The 15220-nt window shown below is 33.6% G+C and overlaps 1 protein-coding gene across 1 annotated transcript; it reads left to right on the forward strand.

Moving 5' to 3' along the window:
- Nucleotides 1-3728: 3728 nt before the first annotated feature.
- LOC115949947 (TMV resistance protein N-like) lies at nucleotides 3729-14843 on the forward strand. Its single transcript, XM_031067207.1, has 5 exons — nucleotides 3729-3940; nucleotides 11377-12484; nucleotides 12717-12983; nucleotides 13053-13880; nucleotides 13974-14843. The coding sequence occupies exons 1-5, from the start codon at nucleotides 3729-3731 to the stop codon at nucleotides 14841-14843; spliced, it is 3285 nt and encodes a 1094-aa protein (XP_030923067.1).
- The last annotated feature ends 377 nt before the right edge of the window (nucleotides 14844-15220 follow it).

Here is a 15220-nt window from a genome sequence, read left to right on the forward strand (position 1 = left end):
AAATACCAGACTACTACAAGCAACAAAAGATCGCAATAAAAAAAAAATTAAAAAAAAAAAAAACCTTCTAAATTAGGACTCCTCCAAATAAAAACAAAACAAAATCTTATATGTTCAAAGTTCAAACCCAAACCTCACCGCCATTACTCCCAAAACAAACCGAATTAAAAAAAAAAAAAAAAAAAAAAAAAAAAAAAAAAAAAAAAAGTACTAACCTTATAGCTTTAAGCAGTTTGCTGCAAAAAGCACCATCTAGCCTCCACCCAAACCGTCGCTGCTCGCACCAGTTCAATTTACTGCGGTATTTATCTCTCTCCTTGTGTTCAATTCAAGTTTCTCTTCTTCTTTTTATTTTTATTTTTTGAGAAGAAAGGCCCGCATGAAAATTTATTAATGAGCTGGTAAATCAAATAAGACTACATTATTAATATCTGGTGGAACCGTGGAAGACTGAAAGTGGGAAAGATGACCTTGCTTTTGGCTAAGGCATGAGCAACAATATTACTTTGTCTAACAATATGAGAGAGGGAAAAGCTTTAAGAGAGCGAGCAAAAGACGAAATGTCTTGAATAAGGTGACCAAAAGAAGAGGAAAACATGTCACTATTTCGTAAAGACGAAATAAAAATCTCAAGTCTCCTTCAAAATAAGAGTGATCGAAATCCAACTCACGAACAAACTGGACAGCTCTTCTAGGTACAATGGACTCAAGAATGCTCACGGAGGAAGGCTTTGTAATTTTTTCAGAAAGAGCCACCATAACTTCACCCGTAAAGTTACGAATGACCACCCCAGTGCCAGCCTCATCGGGCTCCTGAAAAATTGCACCATCAAAGTTGGTTTTTAGAGAGTCGGAGGGAGGGGGGCGGGGATGGGGGGGGATCCATCTTTCCAACTTTGCGGTAGGTTTAGTCTTCATTCCTGGGTAGTTTGAACAACGAATCCACTGAAGAAAATCACTTGCAGCTTTGGCTATCCTATCCAGTGGGGTTGAGACTTCCGTAATCCTGGTTTTATTCCTGTCATTCCAGAGAAACCAAGCAGTAATGGCAACATCTCTACTAACTGTGGCTTTTCACATACCAGCACCAGAAGATCCGAGAAAGAGCCAACATAGGTTTTAGAACGATCCACCCACCTGAAAATATGAGACCAAACCTCCTGAATCTTCTCGCAGTCCCATAGGGCATGCATTGAGGATTCATTTTCCTTGGAATACAAGTGAAAGGTTGAGTCATTTAAAATCTTTCTTTTCTGCAGATTTTGTTTAGTTGGCAGAGTGTTTGAGTAGGCTTTCCATAGGTAGTGTTTGACCTTTCCAGGAATTTTGAGCTTCCAAATACCAGACCAAAACTTCTTCTTAAACTCCGGATTTGAAGTAGAGGCATTATCTTTTTCAGCAGCTTCAGACAGTAGGCGATAGTCGGACTTAAAAGCATTAGTGTTAGTGGTGCCAAATTGCCAAAATGCTATTTTTAACATCTAATATAATAAAAATGATGCTACAATAGTGGTGCTATTGCTAGAAATTTTACCACTTGAGCTACAGTGAACTGCCATCAATGGAAGTGTACTGTAGCTCAAAGCTATAACAAAATATCAATATTTTATATATTTACATGATGGTTCTCTGTCAATTGGGTCTCGAATTCTTTTTTTTTTTTTTTTTTTTTTTTTTTTGAGAAAGTGTAATGGTCCATTTGGATTGAGGGAGACAGAGAGGCAGTGGGAGTAGAATAGAGTAGATTTAGCACAAAATTAGCTTATTTTTAGCCAACTCTTCTTTATTTCCCTCTACTCCCCCTCCTTTCCCCCTCCATCCAAACAAGCCATAAAAGAAAGATGTATGTATGTATTTCATTTGGGCATATTTTGTGATGGGTTTCAACTGATTTTGTGTGTATGTATTTTGATGGCTTTGGGTTTCAATTGATTTTGTGGTTGGTTTTGGTTGTGATGGCGATGATGGTGTGTTGCTGCAGTTTTGTGGTTGTTTCTGGTGGTTGGTGAGGTGGGTTTGTAGTGTGTTAAACATCAAGCACTGCCTCTCTCTCTTTCTCTAGAAATATCTAGAGTTTATCTCAATTTCTCTCTATCCGCAATTTCCTAGAGACTTCCTTGACTAAATAAATTTCAATCGCAAGTTTGTACAATATCTAAAAGCTTGGAGAAAGTATTTTATTGTCATTAAAAAGATGAAGCTAGAAGCTTTTTTAACCGACATAGAACAAGTATAAATATAGTAAGGGTCCAGTTAATGTGTGTCCTTAGGTCACACATTAACCATCCATTTTGGAAAAAACTTTTATGAAAAATTGAAAAAGCTGTCAAAACAGTGAATTACTTTTTCATTTTTCCATAAAAAATTTCCTAAAATGGATTACTAATATATGCCCTAAGGGCTCATGTTAGTAAATCTCATATAGAAATGGTGCTCAGTTTTTATAAAAGCACCAAGCCGTGTGTGTGAAGTGTTAGGTGAAGTAGTAGTGTGAAGTCAAGTGCAGTGTGAAGTGGTGAAAGGTGAAGTGAAGTGTGGTGTATGTCATAAGCCAAGTGTGTAGAGTGGTGTGAAGCAAAGTTGAAAATAAGACTTGGTTGGTGTCAGTACCTAGGTGTCTAAAGAAGTGAGGTGTGTGCAAGTGTATTTGGTGAGTAAGTGCCGTGTGTGCAGTGCACTAGTGTCAATGTGTGGGAGTCAAGCATTAGTGCTTGTAAAGTGTTGTAATTCAAAGGTTTTTAATAAAAACTCTTTGTGCAGTCTTTTGCTCAACAATTTGGTATTAGAGTGAGGCGGTCAGGGACTGTGTTTATGGTGTCAAAAATAGTATTTTTGGAAGTGTTCATTTTGCTTGTGTACAGTTTGGGACGCGAAGCAAGTGGTTTGGGACCAAGCTTATTTGGTAGTGCGAGAGATTTCACCAAGTTGTGATGGCAGACCTCCAAACTGTTGGTAGCATTAGAAGGCTTAATAACTAGAATTACAACACATGGTCGACTTGTATGGAATCCTACTTGCAAGGGCAAGATTTGTGGGAGATTGTGGCCGATGGCAAAACCACACCTCCTGAGATCATCAAAGCATTGCGGAAGTGGAAGATTAAAGCTGGGAAAGCTTTGTTTGCTATCAAGACAAGCATTGAGGAAGAGATGCTGGAGCATATTAGGCGCGTAAACACACCAAAGGAAGCGTGGGACACCTTTTCGACACTACTTTCAAAGAAGAATGATGTAAGGCTACAATTGCTTGGGAACGAGCTAATGTCAGTGGCACAACGAGATATGACAATCACTCAATACTTCACCAAGGTAAAGTCTCTTTGTTGCAAAATCTCTGAATTAGATTCTGCATCAAATATTTCTAATTCAAAAATGAGAAGGATAATTATTCATGGGTTGAGACCTGAATATAAAAGTTTCGTAGCTGCCATGCAAGGTTGGCCTGTCCAACCATCATTAGTAAAATTGGAAAATTTGCTAGCTGATCAAGAAGCGTTGGTTAAGCAAATCACTAGGGTCTCACTAAAGAGTGAAGAGGAGGCACTCTTTAGCGGTTACTATAAAGACCAACCCAAGAGAAGATTTAATGCAGGTTCTAAGAATAGAAATGAAGAAGATAGAGAAGAGGAGAGCTCTCAAGATTGAGGAGCTCAAGGAAGTCGCGACAATATTGATCAACAATCCACGGGTTACAAAAATCGTAATGCCAAGTGTTTCAAGTGTGGAAAAATGGGTCACTTTGCTCGAGATTGTCGATTCAAGTGGAGAATGGCTCAAGGAAATATAGCGATATCCTACAACCAAGAAGATGACAGCGAAGGAGAATGGGTTGTTGAATCATCTCTTGCTGTGACAAAGCTAGTTGAAGAAGCAAAAAAGGAGGAAGCAATGCTACTAGTCTTAAAGGAAGATGAAGAGAAAATGCCTAAGAGCATGGGGGAGTAGCCTGGGAAAGATTTGTTCATTGTAACTAATGAGTTACAATCTTTTGAAGATGAAGGTGAGCTAGAGTCTAGAGAAGTAACTCATCCTTGGCAAACTAGTGTTCACCATAGGACACTAGAGGAGGATTGACCAAGAATTGAAGAAGAAATTCACACATTAAAGCAAGTGCCAAAGCCCAAGGATAGGAAACCCATTAAATGGGCATGTAAAATTCAGACTCATGCCAATGAATCAGTAGAAAGATACAAGGCTCGCCTAGTAAATCAAGGATTCTCTCAACACTATGGGATAGACTATGATGAAACGTTTAGTCCAGTGGCAAAGATCACCACTGTACCATCCTGTTAGCACTTGTTTAGTCCAGTGGCAAAGATCACCACTGTACCATCCTGTTAGCACTTGTGGTGAGTAAATCTTAGAAGTTAGGGCAAATGGATGATGTAAAGAATGCTTTCCTACATGGAAAGTTGGATTAAGAAGTTTACATGGAGCAGCCAAAGAGATTTGAGAGCAAAGCCTAGCTAGACAATGTCTATAAGCTACGAAGAGCACTTTATGGATTGAAACAAGCGCTGAGGGTATGGTATGGTGACCAAGGTGGAACCGAGAGAGAGTCAGTCTTGAGGAGGAGTGTTAAACATCAAGCACTGCCTCTCTCTCTTTCTCTAAAAATATCTAGAGTTTATCTCAATTTCTCTCTCTCCGAAATTTCCTAGAGACTTCCTTGACTAAATAAATTTCAGCCACAACTTTGTACAATATCTAAAAGCTTGGAGAAAGATAGTATTTTATTGTCATTAAAAAGATGAAGCTAGAAAATTCTTAACCGACATAGAACAAGTATAAATACATAAATGGTGCTCAGTTTTTTGGGTGTCATAAAAGCACCAAGCCGTGTGTGAAGTGTTAGGTGAAGTAGTGTGAAGTCAGGTGCAGTGTGAAGTGGTGAAAGGTGAAGTGTGGTGTGTGTCGTAAGCCAAGCATGTAGAGTGGTGTGCAACAAAGTTGAAAATAAGTCTTGGCTGGTATCAGTACCTAGGTCTGGGTGTCTAAAGAAGTGAGGTGTGTGCAAGTGTATTTTGGTGAGTAAGTGCCGTGTGTGCAGTGCACTAGTGTCAGTGTGTGGGAGTCGAGCATTAGTGCTTGTAAAGTACTATAATTCAAAGAGAGTCCTAGTTTTTAATAAAATCTCTTTGTACTGTCTTTTGTTCAATGTGGTGGTTGTTGGTGAGGTGTGTTGCGTTTGTGTTTGTTTGGTGGGTTTGATATGAAATTTTTTTTATGAGGGTGAGTTTATAGTAATGTGTTGTAGTGGGTTATGGGTGGGTTTGTGATGGTGGTAGTGGTGGTATTTGTTGTTGTTGTTGTGTTTTGTTTTTTTTTGTTTTTGTTTTTGTTTTTGTTTTTTTTTTTGTGTTTTTTTTTTGTGTTTTTTTATTTTTATTTTTATTTTTTTTAAATATCAGATTTGTAGTGGGCTAGTTGTGGCTGTGGCAGTGGATGGCTGTGACTGGGTTGGTTGTGTCGGTGGAGGTAGATGTAGGTCTTGCTTTAGATGAGAGAGAGGCCACTGATTGGAAGAGAATAAGAAGCATAGAAAAAGAATAAAGAAATAATAAAAAAAGAGTAAAAAATAATATTTAAATGAAGAGGTAAAAAATATAAAACTATTGATACTAAGTGTTTTATAAAATAAAGTGGTAAAATAAATAAAGTAATTTTTTATGGTGACTGAGGCTAAAATTTTGTTTATAAAGTACTAAAGTTACTAAGTATGTGTTTGGATTCCACGTCCACGGCTGCGTTTCGTGTTTCACGTGTTTTCTCTTCTTTTTGTTCAGTCCGCAATTGTTGACAAGTCAACTGTGAATAGTGCACCCGTGCATTGTTCACGGGTCCCACAAATTACACATTTCAACAACTTTTTCATTAAAAATTGGTCCCACATCACTATTTACACATTTAAAAATTATTTCACTACAGTGTTTTCAGTTCAATTTTAGCAAAAATAAGCTGTATCCAAACAGACCTTAATGGTGAAGTAGCTTATATGATAAAATTCTTAATTATATTATTATTTTATTGATTGTTGGTACTTGGAACTTGGAAGTGATGATGAGTCAGCAGGTGTACTTCAATTAGAAATTAAAAGTCAATACGTGTAATATTGTAGTAGAGCAGGCCTATATAAGTAAGGGGGGGGGGGGGGGGGAGTTTTGACACTATTATTTAAATAACAGTTTTTAGTATTTAAATAACAATAACACTTTTGACTAGGGATGACAATGGGGCAGGGTAGGTCTGAAGGATGGGGTCTTCGTCCCAGCCCCGTCCCGTCCCGCATGACGGGGAAAACTTTCTAACCCCATCCCTGCCCCTTAGGGCCTCGCGAAGCCTCGCCTCACCTTGTAAAACTCTACTTTTTGTTAATTTGCCCTACAACTAATACAATTTTTTTAATGAAACCTATTTCATTAATTAAAATATACTTGAAATTACAACTAAATTTATCCCATCAAATCAAATCAATTTTTAGAAAAAAAAAATTTTGAATAGTATATCCAAGCGTTTAACAAGATAATCGCAAAAAAAAAAAAAAAATCTCATAGTATAACACATAATAAAATAAAGGCAAAGAATCACATTGAGTAGAATAAAATAAGTTAATATTGATATGTTTGTTTAAATAATTGGGTTTTAGGTTATGAAAAATTTACAATTATATCCCTTAGCAACGTGGGGCGGGGTGGGAACGGGGAGGGGCTGGACGGGATGGGTTTAAAAAGTTTAAACCCATCCACGCCCTGCCCCATGGTGCGGGGCTAAAATCTTACCCCATCCCCGCCCCACCACCTTTGCGAGGTGGGGAAAACCCGTGTGGGACAAAGCGGGGAAAACCCGTGTGGGCGAGTTAAGCGGGGTGTGGCAAAATTGCCATCCATACTTCTAAAAAGTATCTATATATTACTTAAAGCTGAAGTGTAGCATTTACTATTGCTACGCTCTTGTTGAGTCACATCAGTAGTCACGTCATTCATTTATTTTTTATATTTTCTTTTCTCTATTTAAACTTTTCTTCACCCTATTTTCAAAAAAAAAAAAAAAAACTCTTCTTCTCCCTATTAGTTCACACACCTACTGTTACACTTTATCCAACGTTTCCCTTTCCTTTTTGTCTTTTTATCTCCCCACTACTTTACCGTTATACTTCCTTGCTCTTTTTTATAATTTGTCTCTTCTTTTACCTTTACACCTACTGTTACACTTCTTCTAATACTTCCCTTTCCTTTTTGCCTCTTTTTCTCCCCACTAGTTTACCGTTATATATCCTTCCTCTTTTTTATAATTTGCCTCTTCTTTCACCTATTTTATTTTGTATAAATTTGATATTGTTTTCTCATTCAATCCATATTTTTCCTACACAAAACTGTGAGTACTCTCTCTCTCTCTCTCTCTCTCTCTCTCTCTCTCTCTCTCTCTCTCTACTTTCTTTTGGTGAATTTGTATTTTTTCTTATAACTCTAATTAAGGTTTTTATTTTTTTATTTTTAATATGTGTTTGGTATTTTGTGTGTGTGTGTGTTTTTTTTTTTTTTTTTTTTTTTTTTTTTTTTTTTTTTTTTTTTTTAAATTATCCCATTAGAAAGTCTTCTCTTTCCCTTTTATAGCTTTGGAAGAATTTTAATTTGGGTTAATACTTAGTTTTTGGGAAACATGAATTTGAATATACCTACCAATTGTTTGAGTAATAAATTATTATAAAAACTATTATTTATTTCTTTAGTTTCATTTTAATTTTGGTTAAGATAACATTGTAATTTTGTAATGAGTTTTGATTATTATGATAACTTCCTTATTCCTTAAGAGATGATAAATTTGAATAAAAAATTCGAAACTTATAAAGTTTAGTTGTATATTAAGCAAATATAATACACTACAATAGAAGTTAAATAATAATAATAATAATAATGATATATTTGTAGAGTTAAAAAGATCAAAAAATACTTGTAGAAAATTTTTTTTTTTAATAGACAATACTTGAAGTAATGGTTTTTTTTTTATTTTTTTTTATTTTTTTTTATTTTTATATATTGCACCTCATTACATAATATTTATATTCTCACGCATCGCGTGGGTGTGCAGCTAATCTATATTCTATATATTACTAAAAGCTGAAATATAGCATTTATTGCTGCTGAGCTCCTGTTGCGCCACTTCATCGCCACCTCATTCGCCACATAATTATTATTTATTATTTATTCCTATTATTTAAATATATATATATATATATATATAGATTATTGACTTTACATATTCATCTTTGTCGGTTTTAACATCTATATATATTTCTTTTTTATTTCCAATTTTTCTATAATTTTTTTTTTTTTTTTTTTTTTTTTTACATTCACTTATTTTTTAAATATTTATACTTTTTGCAGCCTTTTTTCTTCCTTTACCTTTTCATCTCCCCACTACCCTCTACTTTAATATTGCTATTCATCTTTCCCTTCATCTTCCTTTATTTGTCTCTTATTATCCCTTCCCTCTTACTATAAATTTGTTACTCTTTTCCATTTTTTGCATAGTTTTCTCTCACAAAAAGGTTCTCTCTCTCTCTCAATGTTTAGGTGGATTTTTATTTTTTATTTCATTTCCGCTTTAGGTTGATAAATTTATGTGTTTCTAAGAACTCTAATTTAGGTTGATACAATCTAGTTTTGTGTTTTAAGTTATTATTATTATTATTATTATTATTATTTTTCTCTTTGATTGTTAAATTTTATCTGATTACATTATAAAAAATTAAAGATAGTAGATAAAAATAAAATAGTATTCCCATTACATAGCATAATTTGGATAATTTATTGTTTATTGTTATATCTTTTAATTTTTCTTATTTTTTTTCCTTCTCTTCTCTTTTAATCAATATTGAAATTCAACCACATCTTCCTTATCATTAAATTATTTGTATTTTCTCTCTCTTTTTGTTTTAAAAAAGAAAAAATGTAATATTTTACTTAAATTCAAATAAAAGAAAATTGTGCTAATCAAATTGTACTCACTTTTTTTTTTAACATTTACACTTTCTCCAACCTTTCTCCTTCTCTTTACCTTTTTATCTCCCCAAACATTCTACTTGATATCACTCTTCCTCTTTCCTTTTATCTTCCTTTACTTTATTTCTTTTTATTATCATCCTTTTAGTATAAATTTGTTAGTCTTTCCCACTCTTTTTCCCTTAATTTTTTGGTGGATTTTTATTTTAATTTTTCTTGCATCTCTATTATAGCTTGATAAAGTTTTGTATTCTTTAGATCTCTATTGGTTGATGGGATTTAGTTTTGTGTTTTAAGTTATTTATTTATTTATTTTTATGATTTTGATTGTTAAATATTAGCATATTGCATTATAAATAATTAAAAATAGTATATAAGATTGTTCTATTATTATATTACATAAAATTATTTGGATAAGTTAGTGTTTATTGTTATGTATTTTTTTTTTCTCATATCATTTTATTTAACATTTAAATTCAACCACATCCCTCATATATATCATTAAATTATTTATATTTCCACTCCTTTTTTATTTAAAAAAAATTTTAAATATAATATTTTGCCTAAATTAAATAAGTAAAATTGTCTACATTAAGTGGAGTAATGTTAGGAAAACACTCATTCTCACACCCAATGCATCAAAGGAATAATGAAATACAAAAAAAAAAAAAAAAAATCAAGTTAGAAACACTAAATTAAAAAAAAAAAAAAACTAATAAAGCATATTTAATGTCATAGAATCATCATCAAATTTTGGAAAATGATAGGTTGCCAATGGGGAGAGAGAGAGAGAGAGACCAATACAAAGTAATAAAGAGTAGATAAAGAAAAAAAACTAAACGTCAACTAGTAATTGTTGATTGGAAAATAAAGAGGTTGTAAGGAAAAGTAAAAGATAAAATAGAGATTACCGTGTGGAGAGCATTAAAAACTTTACAATGTAGTAACATAAACCGTTAAATTCACTTAAAAATTTAAATCAACAATTAAATACAATCATAGTACTAAATTTAAATTTAAAACTAATCAAACTCTAACTATGGAAACCATATTAATCGTAACTAAAAAAGAGATGTTCTTTGATAGTAGTAGAAATTACATAAGAAATAAAGTTAGAAAATTTAAAAATCCATATTTTGACATTTCATTTAACCTTATATATATATATATATATATGTAAAATTTTCATACACTATTACTTTTGAAAATGGAATATTTAGAGTTTTCTTAAAGATATGTGTAAAGATTCACTATGTGTGTATGTGTGTGTGTGTGTTAAAGGTAAAAAAAAAGGAATATTTAAGGTTTTTATTAACTTAAAAACTAATAAAAAACCAATGGTTAATAACTAAAATTATAGTATTAATAAAATATTTAATGAGACCATCCTGAAAAAATTATCACACTTAATGCGACTAGTTTCTATAACACTCAAACATGTATTTCTACAACATTGAAAACTGAATAACAATATTTAAATACTACTATCAAATGAGCCCTAAGTATCTGACTATGTGTAGTACTATAGTTTTTTTATTTTTTTATTTTTTTTGAGAGAGAGTGAGAGTTTCTACCTATGGCACTTGATTTTGATGATAACTTTTTATCATTAGACTAAGACATTAATCGATATTTAGTGTAAGCATTGAACCCCAGATCTCTTATTAAACCATCAAAGATTTTACCAGTTGAGGTAACTAGAACCTACAATTACTATAGTACTTTAATCACCCAAGTGTTGATATTTTTCTTGATTTTTCCATTAAAGCAGGCTTGTATCAGTAAAATGAAGCAAAATTAACAAGTGCCGATGCAAACTTAAAAAATTGTGGAGAACTCGATTTTAGTAAAATCGAGTTCTGCGTGGCCCTTTTTTAATTGGAAAAGCCACATCAATGACTTCTATTGTGGCACAAAGTACATAGAACTTGATTTTATTGATATTCAGTTTTGCATAGAACTTGATTTTACTAAAATCAAGTTTCAAAACATGGGCATTTTGCTAAAAAGTTTCAAAATAAGGGGTTTTTGCTACATAATTTTAAAAGTAAGGATATTTACCCATTTTTCCCCTAGTTCTTTGATATTATTATTCTTCTTTATATTTTACTAAATGATGATTTTTTTTTTCTTGCCATCTTCTTCTATGGTATTTATCTATAGGTTAATAAAATAACTAAAATTATATTAGCTTACCAAATAATTAGCAATTTCGCCTCATATTAATTATTACATGTTGTTTACATTGTTTAGCAATACTTTAATTGTAATGTAGAAACTGAACATCTTGAATTTAGTTTATATATATATATATATATATTTTTTATATATATATAGCCTAACTCATTACATGTTAAATGCTTTGTGAATGGCAGCTACACTGAATTTGAGTTTATCCAAGGAATTGTTGAAGAGATTGCAAATTCTAAATTAAACCGGATGCCATTATTTGTTGCTAAATACCCAATTGGAATAAATTCTCGCGTAGAGGCCATAAAATTGCTTTTAGATATTGAGTCAAATGATGTTCGTATGGTAGGTATCTATGGCCTTGGTGGAATCGGTAAAACTACAATCATAAAAGCTGTTTACAACAGAATTTTTAATTACTTTGAAGGGAGAAGTTTTCTAGAGAATGTTAGAGAGAGGTCAGAGACAAACGAAGGCATAATCCAACTACAAGAGACACTTCTTTTTGAGATCTTAGGAGATAGGAGCTTGAAGGTGTGTAGCCTATCTAGAGGAACCAACATGATAAATGAAATTCTTTGTCACAAGAGGGTTCTTATAATTCTTGATGATGTGGATAAATTGGACCAGATAGAAAAATTGCTTGGAAAATGTGATTGGTTTGCTTCTGGAAGTAGAATAATTATAACAACAAGAGATAAACACTTACTAGCTCATCTTGGAAATGGTCTTTTAACTTATGAGGTTCAAGAATTAGATGAATGTGAAGCTACTGAACTCTTGAGTGAGCATGCCTTCAGAAGAAACAAACCCAGTGATGATTATTTGGAACTTGTAAATGAAGTTATACGCTACGCCAAAGGCCTTCCACTAGCTCTAGTAGTAATGGGTGCTGATTTGTATGGAAGAACTACACTTGAATGGAAAAGTGCTTTAGATAAGTACAGAAAAATACCTAATAGAGATATTCAAAAAATACTAAAAATAAGTTATGAGGGATTAGAAGATACTGAACAAAATATTTTTCTTGATATTGCATGTTTCTTCAAGGGACGTTACATGGATTATGTTGTGGATATACTAGAAGCTTGTGATTTATACCCATTATACGGTATTCCAAAACTTATTGATAAGTGTCTCATGATGGTTGATCAATATAAATGTTTGATGATGCATGACTTGGTACAAAAAATGGGTAGGGAAATCGTTCGACAAGAGTCACCTCAAAATCCTGGAGAACGTAGCAGAGTGTGGCGTTATAAGGATGCTCTTGACATGCTGACTGAAAATACGGTATTAATTGTTTTGATTATCTTTCTTCATTTTCTTCATAGGGAAGATGTTATCACTTTGATTTCTTTTCTTTTCCCCCTTTTTAATGTTGAAGAAAATTTAATCTTATCTTTTTATTTTTGATAAAAAATTACTCATATTGATATGGTTTTGGTTAAAAAAGTGATAATTGCTATAGTTTTTGTGAATTCTATTGTGTAGCGTGATTCGCTTTGTGCTTTGTTGAAACTAGGGGTCAGATAAAATTCAAGGCATAATGTTGTACTTGCCCACACCAACAAAGGTGAAGTTAGAGGTGCAATTTTTCAAGATGAAAAATCTCAGATTGCTTATGATTGATAATGTACATAGTTGTGGGCACCTTAAATATCTTCCCAATGGACTAAGGTTACTTGTTTGCAGTAACTGTATATTATCTTCATTGCCATCCAATTTTTGTCCTAAAAAATTGGTTGTACTCAATGCGTCTGGTAGCCGATTAGAGAAACCATTCATGCAGGTATGATCATTATTATTTATATATTGTGACTTCTTTAAACAATATTTAATTTTTTTTCCCCTTCTACAGATTTTTCCGTGTAAAACCTTGACATATGTGGATTTTAGTTGGTGTGAACTCATTAGGAAAATACCTGACTTATCAATGACCCCAAACATAAAGGAATTGAACCTTAGTTATTGTAGAAATTTAGTTGAGGTTTATGACTCTGTTGGGTGTCTTGCTAAGCTTGAAGAATGGGTCCTCCATGATTGCACTAAACTTGAAATTCTTCCCAGCTGTCTCATGATGAAATCTCTTATATCTTTTGATCTTTCACTTTGCTCAAGCCTTAAGAAGTTCCCCAATATCTCGCAAGAAATGAAAAGTTTAAAGCAATTATTATTGGACGGGACTAGTATCAGTGAGTTGCCTCCATCATTTGGGAATCTCACTGGGCTTACTAACATATTCCTCGGAAGCAATTTGGTACATCTTGCAGTTCCAGATAGCATCTATAAATTACAACATATTGTGGGTCTCACTCTTGAGAACGATGTCATGTTTCCAAAGGATGTGGTGTTTGACAGAGAACCACAGTGCAAATCTTATGAGGGCTTTCCCAATGCCTTTCCGCGCTTGAATTATCTGTCTATTCAATTCTTCCAAATTCGTTCAGAAATAGATTTTATTTTGAATTCTTGTTGTCCCCTCACATTGGAGAAGTTAGACATATGCTTTAGCAATGTTGTTACCCTTCCAGAAAGGATTAGCAGATTTAAAAGATTACACACACTTGATACTCATGATTGCAATGAACTTCGGGAAATTCCAAGACTTCCACAAAGTATAAGAACAGTAGATGCATCAAACTGTAGCTCGTTGGATTCATCATCATCTAGCAAATTACTTCTTCAGGTCTCTCTTACTCTCACATTAGTAAAGAAACATATTTTGTTATCTTCACAAATACATAAATTGTAATTTTTTGAATTTGCTAATTGCACGCAGTTTGCAGAAATTATAAAGCTTCCACCAAATATACCAACATGTTTTAGTTTGAGAAGCCACTACATGTTAATGGGTGCACAGTCATCTAGTAGAATATCCCCTGTGAATGATATCACCCATACTGAATATCAGATTACAATACCAGGAAATGAGATTCCAATTTGGTTCAACCATCAATGTATGGGAAATTACATATCATTTTGGATTGGTCCGGAAATTCCAAAATTTGCTCTCTGTGTTGCCTTCGGAATGGAGAATGCTTATTGCGATTTTTATTATCAAGTCGATATGTCCATCAATGGTAGTCAACGAATGTTTGAAAGAACGAGCTACATGGGACAGCTGTCAGATTGTCTACGTTTTTCCTGTAGACCTCAGAGCTTTTTGCAGGAGCAATTTCAGGACTTGAATCTAGGTTATTGGAATCATGTTGAACTTTTCTGTGAAACCTCTCTTTCTTCTCTTTATCCCCAAGAATTTCCTCCGATGATTAAAAGAATAGGGGTCCATGTAGAATGCATTTGTCGTCATCCTCAAAATCCCGGTATCTTCCAATTCAACTATGATGGGTTCCAACCCCGAGGCCATCCCAAGTGTCAATGTCACTCTCCCAAAATCATCCCAAGTGCTATGGATGGTGGTGAATCATCCTCCGTCCTTCATAACACTTTTTACGATATTGACTGTCTAGAAGCTTTGGGGTTTTCAGTGGAGGAGATAAGTGAGCTTTACTCAAGTTTGATGGGCTTTCAGAGTGATGACTGTGATCTGGAGGAGATAAGTGAGTCATCAATTGCAGATCCGTTGAACCCATTGCAAATAATGTTTCAGATGCTACATAACGTCAACCCCTTTAGTCTCCCATGGTGATTCCGGGCTTCCAATGGATGTGGCAAATGGGTCTGACTTGGAATTTGGATTTGACTTAACGCTTGGTGCTGGGATTGATTTGGGTTCCCAATCAATGGCAGATACCTCTAGAAACGATGATTCAGACTTTAATTCATGTCCACAGTCAAAGAAAAGGAGAACCTCTTGATCAAATTCCAAGAAAACATGGCAAGGTACTGTTATTAAATTGAAACTGGTTCCCATTCAATGGCCTATCCCTCTGAAAAACACGGCTTATTGCTTTGCAGGGTAAGAATACTTGGCGTTGGTGAGCTGTCACTCCTAGAAGTTGGCCTCCAATAGTTTATTTAAATAAACATGTAACTATGCTTCTACGGTTCTACCAAGTGAAAAAT

The sequence above is a fragment of the Quercus lobata genome, chromosome 6, assembly GCF_001633185.2.
Source record: "Quercus lobata isolate SW786 chromosome 6, ValleyOak3.0 Primary Assembly, whole genome shotgun sequence".
NCBI lineage: Eukaryota > Viridiplantae > Streptophyta > Magnoliopsida > Fagales > Fagaceae > Quercus > Quercus lobata.